Source organism: Somniosus microcephalus, unplaced genomic scaffold (genome assembly GCF_052327205.1).
Source record: "Somniosus microcephalus isolate GS21.2 unplaced genomic scaffold, FLI_Smic_1.0 unresolved_chr2, whole genome shotgun sequence".
Taxonomy (NCBI): Eukaryota; Metazoa; Chordata; class Chondrichthyes; order Squaliformes; family Somniosidae; genus Somniosus; species Somniosus microcephalus.
This window is the reverse complement of record NW_028225180.1, coordinates 44148676-44160759: the sequence shown is the minus strand read 5'-3', so window position 1 is coordinate 44160759 and position 12084 is coordinate 44148676. Positions and strand designations below refer to the sequence as shown.

General features: G+C 43.4%; 1 protein-coding gene across 4 annotated transcripts in view; it reads left to right on the top strand.

Moving 5' to 3' along the window:
• The window catches only part of LOC147092586 (NACHT, LRR and PYD domains-containing protein 3-like), a 164254-nt gene that overhangs the window by 127817 nt on the left and 24353 nt on the right, over window positions 1–12084 (top strand). For 3 of the 4 annotated variants that reach the window (XM_085975956.1, XM_085975955.1, XM_085975953.1), the window contains exon 2: window positions 4321–4487. The exons of the other annotated variant lie outside the window; for it this stretch is intronic. In XM_085975956.1, coding sequence (XP_085832082.1) covers window positions 4321–4487 — 167 coding nt within the window. The remainder of the gene's footprint in view (window positions 1–4320; window positions 4488–12084) is intronic. 4 annotated transcript variants of the gene reach the window in all.

Genomic DNA, 12084 nt, shown 5'->3' with positions numbered 1-12084 from the left:
GGCCAATGTGTTTAGTTTTCACCATTTGTGTTCACAGACACGAACTCGACAATCATTGAGTTCTTGACAGAGTGCAACGATTATCAGCTGTTCCAGTTGACGCAATTCTACCAGGACAGACTGGAACAGGCGATTGAAGGAGGGGTGGACGGTGTCAGCTCGTTGTTAACATACAAGAGGCTTTTCAGTGGACAAGAGCATCGGGTGAGTGGGAGGGACACATAATGAGTTTGGATTATTTAAAAATCACAGAACAGAGAGGAAATCAGATTTTGAATCATAGAATGATTACAGAAGAAAAACAGAACAGGAAAGAAAGGGTTAAAGCTGTTCATGCTTTAAATCTGAAAAAAAACACAAATGTGAAAATACCCATCAGATCCATCTGTCTCTGAACAAAGGAGAGGGAAACGGGTACGATATAATGCTTTGTGTGCCGAAGTCAAAGGGAACCACGAATTTTAGCAGGTTCTGTCGAAGATAGAGAAGAGGCAACTAGCCGAAGTTTTTGGGAAGATAATGATTTCAGTGTCGTACAAACTATTTAAAGTAAATTTAGGAACTGTGAGATGATTTTTTTAAATCATCTGTGTGGTAAAGGTATGATATTTTTATAAAAAGCTAAACCAGTGAACAAGTATTGGACCCAAACAGCCGCAAAAAACCGTTGGGGAGTGTTGATTCAAACGAATAGAATAATCCCAATTATATTGATTGAGATACCAGAGATAAATCAAATTGTTGGTTCCATGAAGCTATAGTTAGTAGATTCACAGAAACTTACAGCGCAGGAGGAGGCCACGTCCTGCCTGTGCTGGCTCTTTGACAGAGCAGCCGAGCTCAGTCCCACATCCCCACGATTTGTCCGTAATCCTGCAAGTTCCTCATCCACAAGTGCCTGTCTAACTCCCTTTAAAACTATTTATGGCATCAGCTTACATCACCTTTTCAGGTCGAGCGTTCCAGATCCCGACATCAGTCTGAGTGAAAACAATTCTCCTCAACCTCCCTCTACATTTTTCGCCAATGATTTTAAATCTATGACCTCTGGTTATTGACCCACTCGCCAGACGGAATAGTTTTTCTCTATCTATATCAAAACTTCTTATCTTCTTGAAAACCTCTATTAGGTCACCTGTTAGCCTTCTCTGTTCCAAAGAAAACCGTCCTAACTTTGCCGATCTAGTAATAGTACATCTTTCAAGTCTGTGAATACTAACCAATCCAGGTATGTTCTTAGCATGGAATACCAAAGAAATACTGAAAGTCATCCTATTTATAGACCTTGATCAGCGGTGTCAAACAGACTGTCCGCAGAGCAGTTCAATCAGCCGATGTAACTAAAGTCCCTCATCCCTGGTAGTATTTTAGTGAATCTCCTCTGCACCCAGTTCAAGGCCTTGACAGTGTATAACGTGTGGTGCCCAGAATTAGACACAATACTCCAGCTGAGGACTAACCAGTGATTTATAAATGTTTAGCATAACATCCTCGATTTTGTACTCTATGTCTCTATTTATAAAAAGAAGAATCCCATCTGCTTTTGAACAGCCTTCTCAACTGATCCTGCCAACTTCAAATAATTATCTACATAAACCCTGAGGTCTCTGTTCCTTCACCCCCTTTAAAATTAAACATGCTTAGTTTGTATTGCCTCTCCTCATTCTTCCTTCCAACCAATATCATTTCACAATTCTCTGCGATACATTTCAACTGCCATGTGTCTGCTCATTTCACCAGTCTCTCTTTGCCCTCCTGAAGTCTGCTATTATCCTTCTCACTATTTATTACCTTTCTGAGTTTCGTGCAATTTGCAACTGAAAATTATGCTCTGTATACCCAAGTGCAGGTCATTAATATACATCAAAAAGAGCAATACTGTATCCTGTGGGACACCACTGCATTCCTTCCTCCAGTCTGATAAACTGTTCACTACTGCTCTGTTTCCTTTCCCTTAGACAATGTTCTATCAACGCTGCCACTGCCCATTTAATCCCATGGGATTCTAATTTGCTAACATGTCTATAACGTGGTTCATGGTCAAACGCCTTCTTAAAGTCCATATACACAACATCAACCGCACTACCCTTGTCAACCATTAATTCAATCAATTTAATCAACCACGATATGCCTTTAAATCCATGCTGGCTGTAATTTGTTAACCCATGTTTTTCCAAGTGAATATTTTGTCCTGGGTTATTGTCTAAAAGTTTCTCCACTGTCAACGTTAGGCTGACTGGCCTGTAGTTGCTGGGTTCATTCCACTCCCCTTTTTTGGACAGAGGTGTAACATTTGCAACCCTCCACTCTGCTGGCACCACTCAAGTCCAAGGAGTATTGGAAGAATTTGGCTCGAGCCGCCTCAGATTAGCTGTAATTCCTGAGAAGCAATAAAATACTTGTCTGCGAACATTAATGTCTGGTTCCGCAAATATTCTGCTGACCAGCATCATTCATCAGGAGGGAAGATATCTGAAATAGAACAGCGCACTGTTGTGCCAGACACAGTTGTAGGAGTGGGAGAATTGAGAGAGTGCACGGAACCGAAAGCAGACAGGCTCTGTTACCAGCGCGAAACTAACACCGCCTTGTTTTCCATTTCCTGATGCACCCAGGCTGTCCTCTCGCCCACGTGCTGTAAGAGGACAACTTGCCCCAGTTCCTTCTCACTGCAGGCCCTTCACTCCGCTCATCAATATATTCATTATTATTCTCTACAGAAAGTCACTGCGCTCACGGAGCAGGGAAACCGGGCGGACAGTTCCAAACTTCTCCTAATCTGGTGATGGAGAAAAGCTCTCGGGCCCGAAGGGAGATGTAGGAATCCTTTGTGAAAATGCGCCATGAGGTACCAAAGTTGGAAAAAATACTGAAAGAAATACAGGAACTTGGTACGGTAAAAACACACACTGAATTAAATTTCACATCTAAAATTACATACTTTACTTAAGTAGTGCACAGATTTGCTGTCATGAAAACTAATTTATTCAAACAGGTTCCCATCCATTTGATAACTTGAAAACCACAGAATGCTTATCCAAAGTCCCCAGTCAGCTGAATGGTAGGTGATGGTGTGAAGATTTCAACAGATTATCTCGGTTCTGATTATCAGAGTCTTTAGCTTTGACCATTGGTTTAGAGACTTCTAGAATCTGGGAATGAAAAGTTGAAGCGCTGGGCCAACATAATTCAACTTCATTTTCACTTCTTACTGATACTGAAATGTGTCTTTGAAATGTGTGGGATGATGTTTCAATTCACACCAGGCTTGGGTTTATCCGTAAATATGCAGATGTTGCCATTACCCCAGTAGTTTATCCAGCTCTTCATGCTGCCTTTGCTGTCAGTGAACTTCACAGACCGGGATAAAAGATCAAACACCCAGTGGAAAGACAGCTTAATGCATCGATTAATCAGCAGACAAAATGAATATATTGGGGCTTCCCTGGAGGAATCAATGGATGGTGTAGCAGTGAGTGTAGTGCTTAGTGATAGGTCCAGATATTCGGTCATGCATTGCCCATTTTTCTGCCGCTAATCGGCATCCTGTGTCTAATATGGCGGGCAGGAAGTGTACATACATTTCCAGCCAGAAGTGCGCTGGCCGTGATATTGGCGCTGGCTTCGCTGTGGTGCTGGGTGCGCATGCCAGTATAAGTTAAAAGTGAATAAGTTATTTAAATTACGGCCCTTCACTTCCTGCTGGACCCTTTCCGTTTTTGGTATGCCGGAAAATCTCATGCCATGTGCTGCGCTTGCCCACCAACTCCTGGCACAAACCAGCAGGAAGGAGCACTCACCAGCATTATTGAAGGGAATCGTGCAGAACTTACAATTTAGGAACTGACTGTGGTCACAGGCAGCTGGTTAACTTCTATGCATTTCTTGCTGTGTTTTATCACTCTACAAAGCTTGCTTTGTCTAAAGAGAGCACTAAAGGAGCCCAAGGAATGTCGCTGTTCAAGAATGGAAGAGAGAGGTTAAATCGGGCAGCTAGAACAATTCATCTACCTCAGTTATGTGCAGACTCCTCGAATCCGTAATTTAAGGTTGGATTAATGAACGTTGAGATATAGGGGATGATCAGGGGAGGTTGGAACGAATTAACTGCAGGCAAACCATGTTTGACAAATTTGCAAATTTTTGTCATAATTGACTCAATAGATCTATGGGATGCAGCACACGCAGTTTATATGGGTTTTCACAAGATGTTTGATAATGTGGCTCACAGGAGGTTTCAGCCGTTTGGTATAAGTGGAAATGTTGCAGCCCGGATAGAAAGTGGATAATGTGTTTATTTTTCTCCGTTTTTGTTTACAGATATGAACACTAGAATCACTGAGTTCTTGACAAAGAGTGACGATTACCAGCTGTTCCAGTTGACAAAATTCTACCGGGACAGAATAGAAGAGGCAGTTGAAGGAGCGGTGGATGGAGTCAGCTCGTTGTTAACATACGAGAGGCATTTCAGTGGAAAAGAACATCGGGTAAATGAGAGGGACGCAGAATGAATTTGGATTATTCAAACATCACAGAACTGACAGGATAACAGATCTCAGAACTATAGAATGTTACCGAAAAAAACAGGCCAACCAGAGAAGAAAGGGTTAAAACTGTTGATGTTGTGAATCTGAAATAACAACACAAATGTGAAGAGGCCCAGCAGACCTGTCAGTCTCTGTACAAAGAAAGGACAGTGGAACGGGTATGATATAACCTTTGATGGGCTGAAGTCAATGGGAAACAAGAAGTGTAATAGCACTGGGATAAAAGAAAGATGAGAAACAACAGACAGAGGTTGGAGGGAATTTCATGAGTTGAGTGTCCGATAAGCTATTGGAAGTAACTCGAGGAACTGTGAGAGGATAAATATTTGCGAGGTAAATGAAAGATTTTTTTATAAAATGCTAAACCAGTGAACGAGTATTGGAACCAAATAGTATTTTGCTATCGTACTAATGTGTGGGAAGTGTTGAATCAAACAAATAGATTGATCAAAGTTATATTAATTAAGACACCAGAGAATGGTTTTATGAATATTCTCACGATGTTCAAGCAAATTATGCTTCTATTTTTAGTAGAATCATGGAAACTAAGAGTACAGAAAGAGGCAATTTGTGCTGTCGTGTCTCAGCAGACACTTTGCAAGATCAGTGTGCTTAGTCCCACATCCCTGCTTATTGCCCGTAACCCTGTAAGTTCCTCATCCTCAATCCTTCTAAAATGATTCATGGGATCCGTTTCCACAATAACAACAACTTGTATTTATATAGCACCTTTAATACATCCCAAGGCACGTCACAGGAATATTATTTTCTAATTCGTTCAAGGGATGTGGGGCTAGTCGGCCATACCAGCTTTTATTGCCCATTCCTAATTATCCTTGAGAAGGTGGTGCTGAGCCGCCTTCTTGAACCACTGCAGTCCATGTGGTGAATGCAATCCCACAGTGCTGTTACTGAGAGAGTTCCAGGATTTTGACCAAGCGATGATGATGGTTCGGTGATATACTTCCAAGTCAGAATTCTTTATGACTTGGAGTTGGTGGTGTTCCCATGTGCCTGCTGCACTTGTCCTTCTAGGTGGAAGAGGTCGAGGGTTTGGGAAGTGCTGCCAAAGAAGCATTGGTGAGTTGCTGCAGTGCATGTTGTAGATGGTACAAACAGCAGCCACGGTACTTCGACTGTGGAAGCAGTGAATGTTTAAGTTGGTGGACGGGGTGCCAATCAAGTGGGCAGCTTTTTCCTGGATGGTGTCGAGCTTCTTGAGTGTTGTTGGAGCTGCACTCATCCAGGCAAGTGGAGAGTATTCTATCACACTGCTTACTTGTGCCTTGTAGATGGTGGAAAGGTTTTGGGGAATCAGAAGTAAGGCACTCACAACAGAATACCCAGTCTCTGACCTGCTCTTGTTGTCACAGTATTTATGTGGCTGGTCCAGTTAAGTTTCTGGTCAATGCTGACCCCCAGGATATTGATGGTGTGGGATTCAGCGATGGTAACGCAGTTAAATGTCAAGGTGCTATTATTTGATGCACGCTTGTTGGAGATAGTCATTGCCTGGCACTTGTGCGACACGAATGTTACCTTCAACTTATCAGCCCAAGCCTGAATGTCGTCCAGGTTTTGCTGCATGTGGGCATGGACTGTTTCATTATCTAAAGGAGTTGCGAATGGCACTGAACACTGTGCTGTCATCAATGAACATTCACACTTCTGACCTTATGATGGAGGGAAATTCAAATTCAAATTCAAAACTTGTTTGAGGGTGAGAAACGTGGGTCTGAAACTAGTGTCCTAAACTTAAATAAAGGCAATCACAAAGGTATGAGGGCAGAGTTGGATAAAGTGGACTGGGAAAATAGATTAATGGGTAAGATGGTAGATCAGCAGTGGCAGCTATTTCAGGAGATAATCCATAAATCTCAGAAAAGCTATATTCCAGTGAGAAAGAAAGGCTCTACGAGAAGGATGCACCATCCATGGTTAGGTAAAGAAGGTAAGGATGGTATCAAATTGAAAGAAAAGGCATACAGTGTTGCGAAGTTTAGTGGTAGGCCAGAGGATAGGGAAACTTTTAGAAACCAGCAAAGGATGACTAAAAAAAATTATAAAGAGGGAGAAGATAGACTATGAGAGTAAACTAGCAAATAATATATAAACAGACAATAAGATCTTGTAAGGTATATAAAAAGGAAGAGAGTAGCTAAAGTAAACGTTGGTCACTTAGAGGATGAGACTGGGGCAATAATAATGGGAAATAGAGAAATGGCAGAAATTCTATACAATTATTTGGGATTTTCACGGTAGAAGGCACTCTAAAGACATCTCAATAATAATAGATAATCAAGGGGCTATAAGGACGGAGTTACTTAAAACAATCTCTATCACTAGGGAAAAAGTACTAGGCAAACTAATGGGCCTTAAGGCCGACTAGTCCCCTGGACCTGATGGCCTGCAGCCTACGGTCTTAAAAGAAGTGGCTGCAGACATAGTTGTTGCGTTGGTTGTAATCTACCAAAATTGCCTGGATTCTGGAGAGGCCCCAGCGGATTGGAAAACCGCAAAAGTAACGCCACTATTCAAGAAAGGAGGGACACAGAAAGCAGGAAATTATAGGCCCGTTAGCCTAACATCTGTCGTCGGGGAAAATGTTGAAATCCATTATTAAGGAGATAATAGCAGGACATTTAGAAAAACATAAGACAATCAAGCAGAGTCAACACGGTTTTTTGAAAGGGAAAACGTGTTTGACAAATTTGCTGGAGTTCTTTGAGGATGTAACAAAGAGGGTGGATACAGGGGAAGCAGTAGATATAGTGTGCTTGGATTTCCAGAAGGCATTCGATTAGGCCCCACTTAAATTGTTACTGCACAAGATAAGAGCGCACGGGGTTGGGGGTAATATATTGGCATGGATAGGGGAGTGGCTAACTAACAGAAAACAGATAATCGAGATAAATGGGTCATTTTCCAGTTTGCAACCAGTAACTAGTGGGGTGCCACAGGGATCAGTGCTGGGGCCTCAATTATTTACAATCTATATTAATGACTTGGATGAAGGTACTGAATGTACAGTAGCCAAATTTGCTGATGGTACAAAGATAGGCGGGTTAGCAAGTTGTGAGGAGGGCACCAAGATTTCACAAAGTGATGTAGATTCGTTAAGTGAGTGGGCAACCATTTGGCAGATGGAGTATAATGTGGGCAAATATGGAAGGAAGAATGAAAAAGCAAATTATTATTTAAATGGAGTGAGCCAACAAAATGCTGCTGGACAAAGGGATCTGTGCGTCCTAGCACATGAAACACAAAAAGTTGGCATGCAGTTACAGCAAATAATTAGGAAGGCTAATGGAATGTAGGCCTTTCTTGCAAGGTGTATGGAGTATTAAAGTAGGGAAGTTTTGAGGCAAATTTACAGGGCGCTGGCGAGACTGCTCCTGGAGTACTGCATACAGTTTTGGTCTCCCTATTTAAGGAGGGATATTCTTACATTGGAGGCAGTGCAGAGAAGGTTCAATAGGTTGATTGCTGGAATGAAGGCGTTGACCTATGACGAAAGTTATAGCAGGTTGGGCCTACACTCATTGGAATTTAGAAGAATGAGAGGTGAACTTATTAAAACATATAAGATTCTTAGGGTGACTGACAATGTCGATGCTGAGAGGATGTTTCCCCTGGAGGGGGAATTTAGAACTAGGGGGCATATTTTCAGAATAAGGGGTCGCCGATTTAAGATGGAGATGAGGAGAAATGTCTTCTCTGAGGGTCATGAATCTTTGGAATTCTCTACCGCAGAGAGCCGTGGAGGCAGAATCATTGAATATATTCAAGGCGGAGATTGACAGAGATTTTAACTACAAGGGAGTCAAGGGGTATGGGGAAGAGAGCGGCAAAGTGATGTTGAGGCCAATATTGGTCAGCCATGATCATATTGAATGGCGGAGCAGTCTCGAGGGGCCGATTGGCCTAATCCTGCTCCTGTTTTTTATGTGCTAATGTTAATATAGAAGGCCATTGATGAAGCAGCTGAAGATGGTTTGGCCTGGGACACTGCCTTGAGGAACTCCTGCAGCGATGTCCTGGGGCTGAGATGATTGAGCTGAAACCACCCCAGCCATCCTCCTTTGTGCTAGATATGACTCCAGCCAGTAGAGCGTTTTAACCCCGATTCCCATTGCCTTCAGTTTTACTAGGGCTCCTTGATGCCAGACTTGATTAAATGCTGCCTTGATGTCAAGGGCAGTCACACTCACCTCACCCCTGGAATTCAACTCTTTTGTCCATGTTTGGACCAATGCTGTAATGAGGACTGGAGCCGAGTGTTCCTGGCTAATTCCAAACTGGGCAGGATTGAGCAGGTTATTGGTGAGTAAGTGCTGCTTGAAAGCACTGTCAACTACACCTTCCATCAGTTTGCATTTGATTGGGTGAAGACTAATGGGCGTTAATTGACCAGATTGGATTTGTCACGCTTTTTGTGGACAGGACATACCTGGGCAGTTTTCCACATTGTCGGATAGATGCCAGTCTTATAGCTATAGTGGAATAGCCTGGCTAGAGACGTAGCTAGTTCTGGAGTGCAAGTCTTCAGCACGACAGCATGGATTTTGTCGGGACCATCAGCCTTTGCTGTATCCAGTGCGATCAGCCGTTTCTTGATATCATATGGACTGAATCGAATTGGCTGAAGACTGGCTTCTGTGGTGGTGGCGACCTCGGGAGGAAGCCGATATGGATCATCCACTCGGCACTTCTGGCTGAAGATCATTGCAAACGCTTCATCCTTGACTTTTGAACTCAGGCACTGGGCTCCATCATCATTGAGGATGGCAATATTCATGGAGCCTTCTCCTCCCGTTAGTTGTTTAATGATCCACTATCATTCAGGGTTGGATGTGGCTGGATTGCAGAGCTTTGATCTGATCTGTTGATTGTGTGATCGCTTCCGCTTTTCCGGATGGATGTAGCCCTCTGTTGCAGCTTCCCCAGTTTGGCACCGCATGTTTAGTTGGACCTGGTGCTGCTCCTGGTACGATCTTCTACACTCCTTATTGAACGAGTGTTGGTCCCCTGGCATGATGGTACGAGAAGAGTGAATGATATCCTAGGCCATGAGGTTACTGAATGTGGTGGAATACATTTCTGCTGCTGATGGCCACACAACGCCTCATGGATGCCCAATTTTGAGCAGCTAGCTCTGTTCTGAATCTATCCTATTTAGCACGGCGGTAGTGCCAAACAACATGACTGAGTGTGTCCTCAGTGTGAATATGGGTCTTCGTCTCCACAATGAGTGTGCGGTGGTCACTGCTACTGCTACCAATGCTGTCATGGAGAAATGCATCTGCAATAGATAGATTGGTGAGGACGAGGTCAAATACGTTTTCCCATCATTCTCTCACCACCTGTCGCAGGCCCAGTCTCGAGGACTCGACCAGCTCGATCAGTAGTGGTGCTAGCGAGCCACTCTTGGTGATGGACAATTAAATCCTCCACCCAGCATACATTCTGTGCCGTTGCTACTCTCAGTGCTTCTTCCAAGTGTTGTGCAACATGGTGGAGTACTCATTCATCAGCTGAGGGAGGGCAGTAGTTGGTAATCAGCAGGAAGTTTCCTTGCCCATGCTTTACTGGAAGCCATGAGACTTCAATGGGGTCTGGAGTCAATGTTGAGTACTCCCAGGGCCACTCCTTCAAGATTGTATACCTCTGTGCCGCCACCCCTGGTGGGTCTATCTTGCCGGTGGGACAGGGCATACCCAGGGATGTTGATGGAGGAGTTTGGGACATTGTCTGAAAAGTATTACGACTGTATCAGGATGTTGCTTAACCAGGCTGTGGGAGAGCTCTACCCAATTTTCGCAGGGACGACTGGGCCGGGTGTGCTGCTGTCGTTTCCATAGCGTGTGCCGGGTGGTCTGTCCAGTTTTATTCTTACTGGTTTTCATTGCGGTTGTTTACAACTGAGTGGCTTGCTTGGACATTTCAGAGAACAGTTAAGAGTCAAGCACTATGCTGGAGTCACATATAGCTCAGACCAAGCAAGGATGGCAGATTTCTTTTTCTAAATGTCATTAGTGAAACAGATTTTTTTATGACAATCCGATAGTTTCATACTAGCTTTTTAATCCAGATTTACTTAATTAACTGAATTTAATTTTCCCTTGTTGGGATTGTGTATTCATGCCTCTGGATCGTTAGTCCAGGCCTCTTGATTACTAGCCCCATAACATAACCATTAAGCTATCATTCCCATAAGAAAAAAAATTGACACCGAGCCACATAAGGAGAAATGAGGGCAGGTGACTAAAAGCTTGTTGAAAGAGGTAGGTTTTAAGAAATGTCTACTGGAAGGAAAGAGAGGTAGAGATTGGGAGAGGGAATGCCAGAGCTGAGGGCCTAGGAAGCTGAAGGCACAGCCAAGAATGGTGGAGCGATTATAATCAGGGAGGCTCAAGAGGGCATACTTAGAGGAGCACTTTTATCTCAGAGGGTGGGTTGTGGGCCTGGAGCAGATTACAGAGACAGGGAGGGGCGAGACCATGGAGGGACTTGAAAACAAAGACGAGAATTTTCAAAACAAGGCGCTGCTTAACCGGGAACCAATGCAGGTCAGCGAGCACAGTGGTGATAGGCGAAAGGTCTTGGTGTGAGTTCGGACATGGACAGCCGAGTTTTGGATGACCTCAAATTTATGTAGGCGAGAATGTGGGATGCCATCCAGGAGTGCGTTGGAACAGTGATGCCTAGAGGTAACAAAGGCATGGATGAGGGTTTCAGTAGTGGATGAGCTGAGGCAGGGGTGGAGACGGGCAATGTTATGGAGTTGGAAGTGGATGGTTTTAGTTATTCCGTGGATATGTGTTCAGAAGCTCATTTCAATGTCAAATATGACACCAAGTTTGCAGACAGTGTGGTTCAGGCTCAGATATGCTAGGGAGAGGGATGGTGTCAGTGCTTTCGGAATGGAACTGGGGCAGTGAATGATTACAATGGTTTTGGTCTTCCCAATATTTAATTGGAGAAAAATTCTTCTCCTTCAGCACTGGATGATGGACAAGCCGTCAGAAAAGTTATAGACCGTGGAGGTTCAGTTCCAGGTGCTGACTGCTCTCTGTGGGGAAAACATCTCCTCATCTGCCCTATAGTTCTTTTGCAAATGATTTTAAATCTATGACCTCTGGTTATTGACCCACACGCCAGATGGAATATTTTTTCAGTCTGTTCGCCCTCCTGCCATCTGGGAGACGCTACAGATGCATTCGCACCCGAACGACCAGATTTAGGAACAGCTTCTTTCCCAGGTCTGTCATCCTACTGAACTCCACAAATAAACTCTAAAGCCTGCACATCTGCCAATGCACTTTATTATGGTTATGTTTATGTTAATGTATTACAAGCCAAATGAATGTTGAATGTTTAAATGTCTTAATCTAAATGTACACTCTCGGGAGCCCTAAGCCTACATTTCGTTGTACTACACTTGTACACTAACAATGACAATAAAGTTGATTATTATTATTATTAAACATCTTATCTTGCAAACCTCTATTAGGTAAACTTTTCTGTTCCGAGTAAT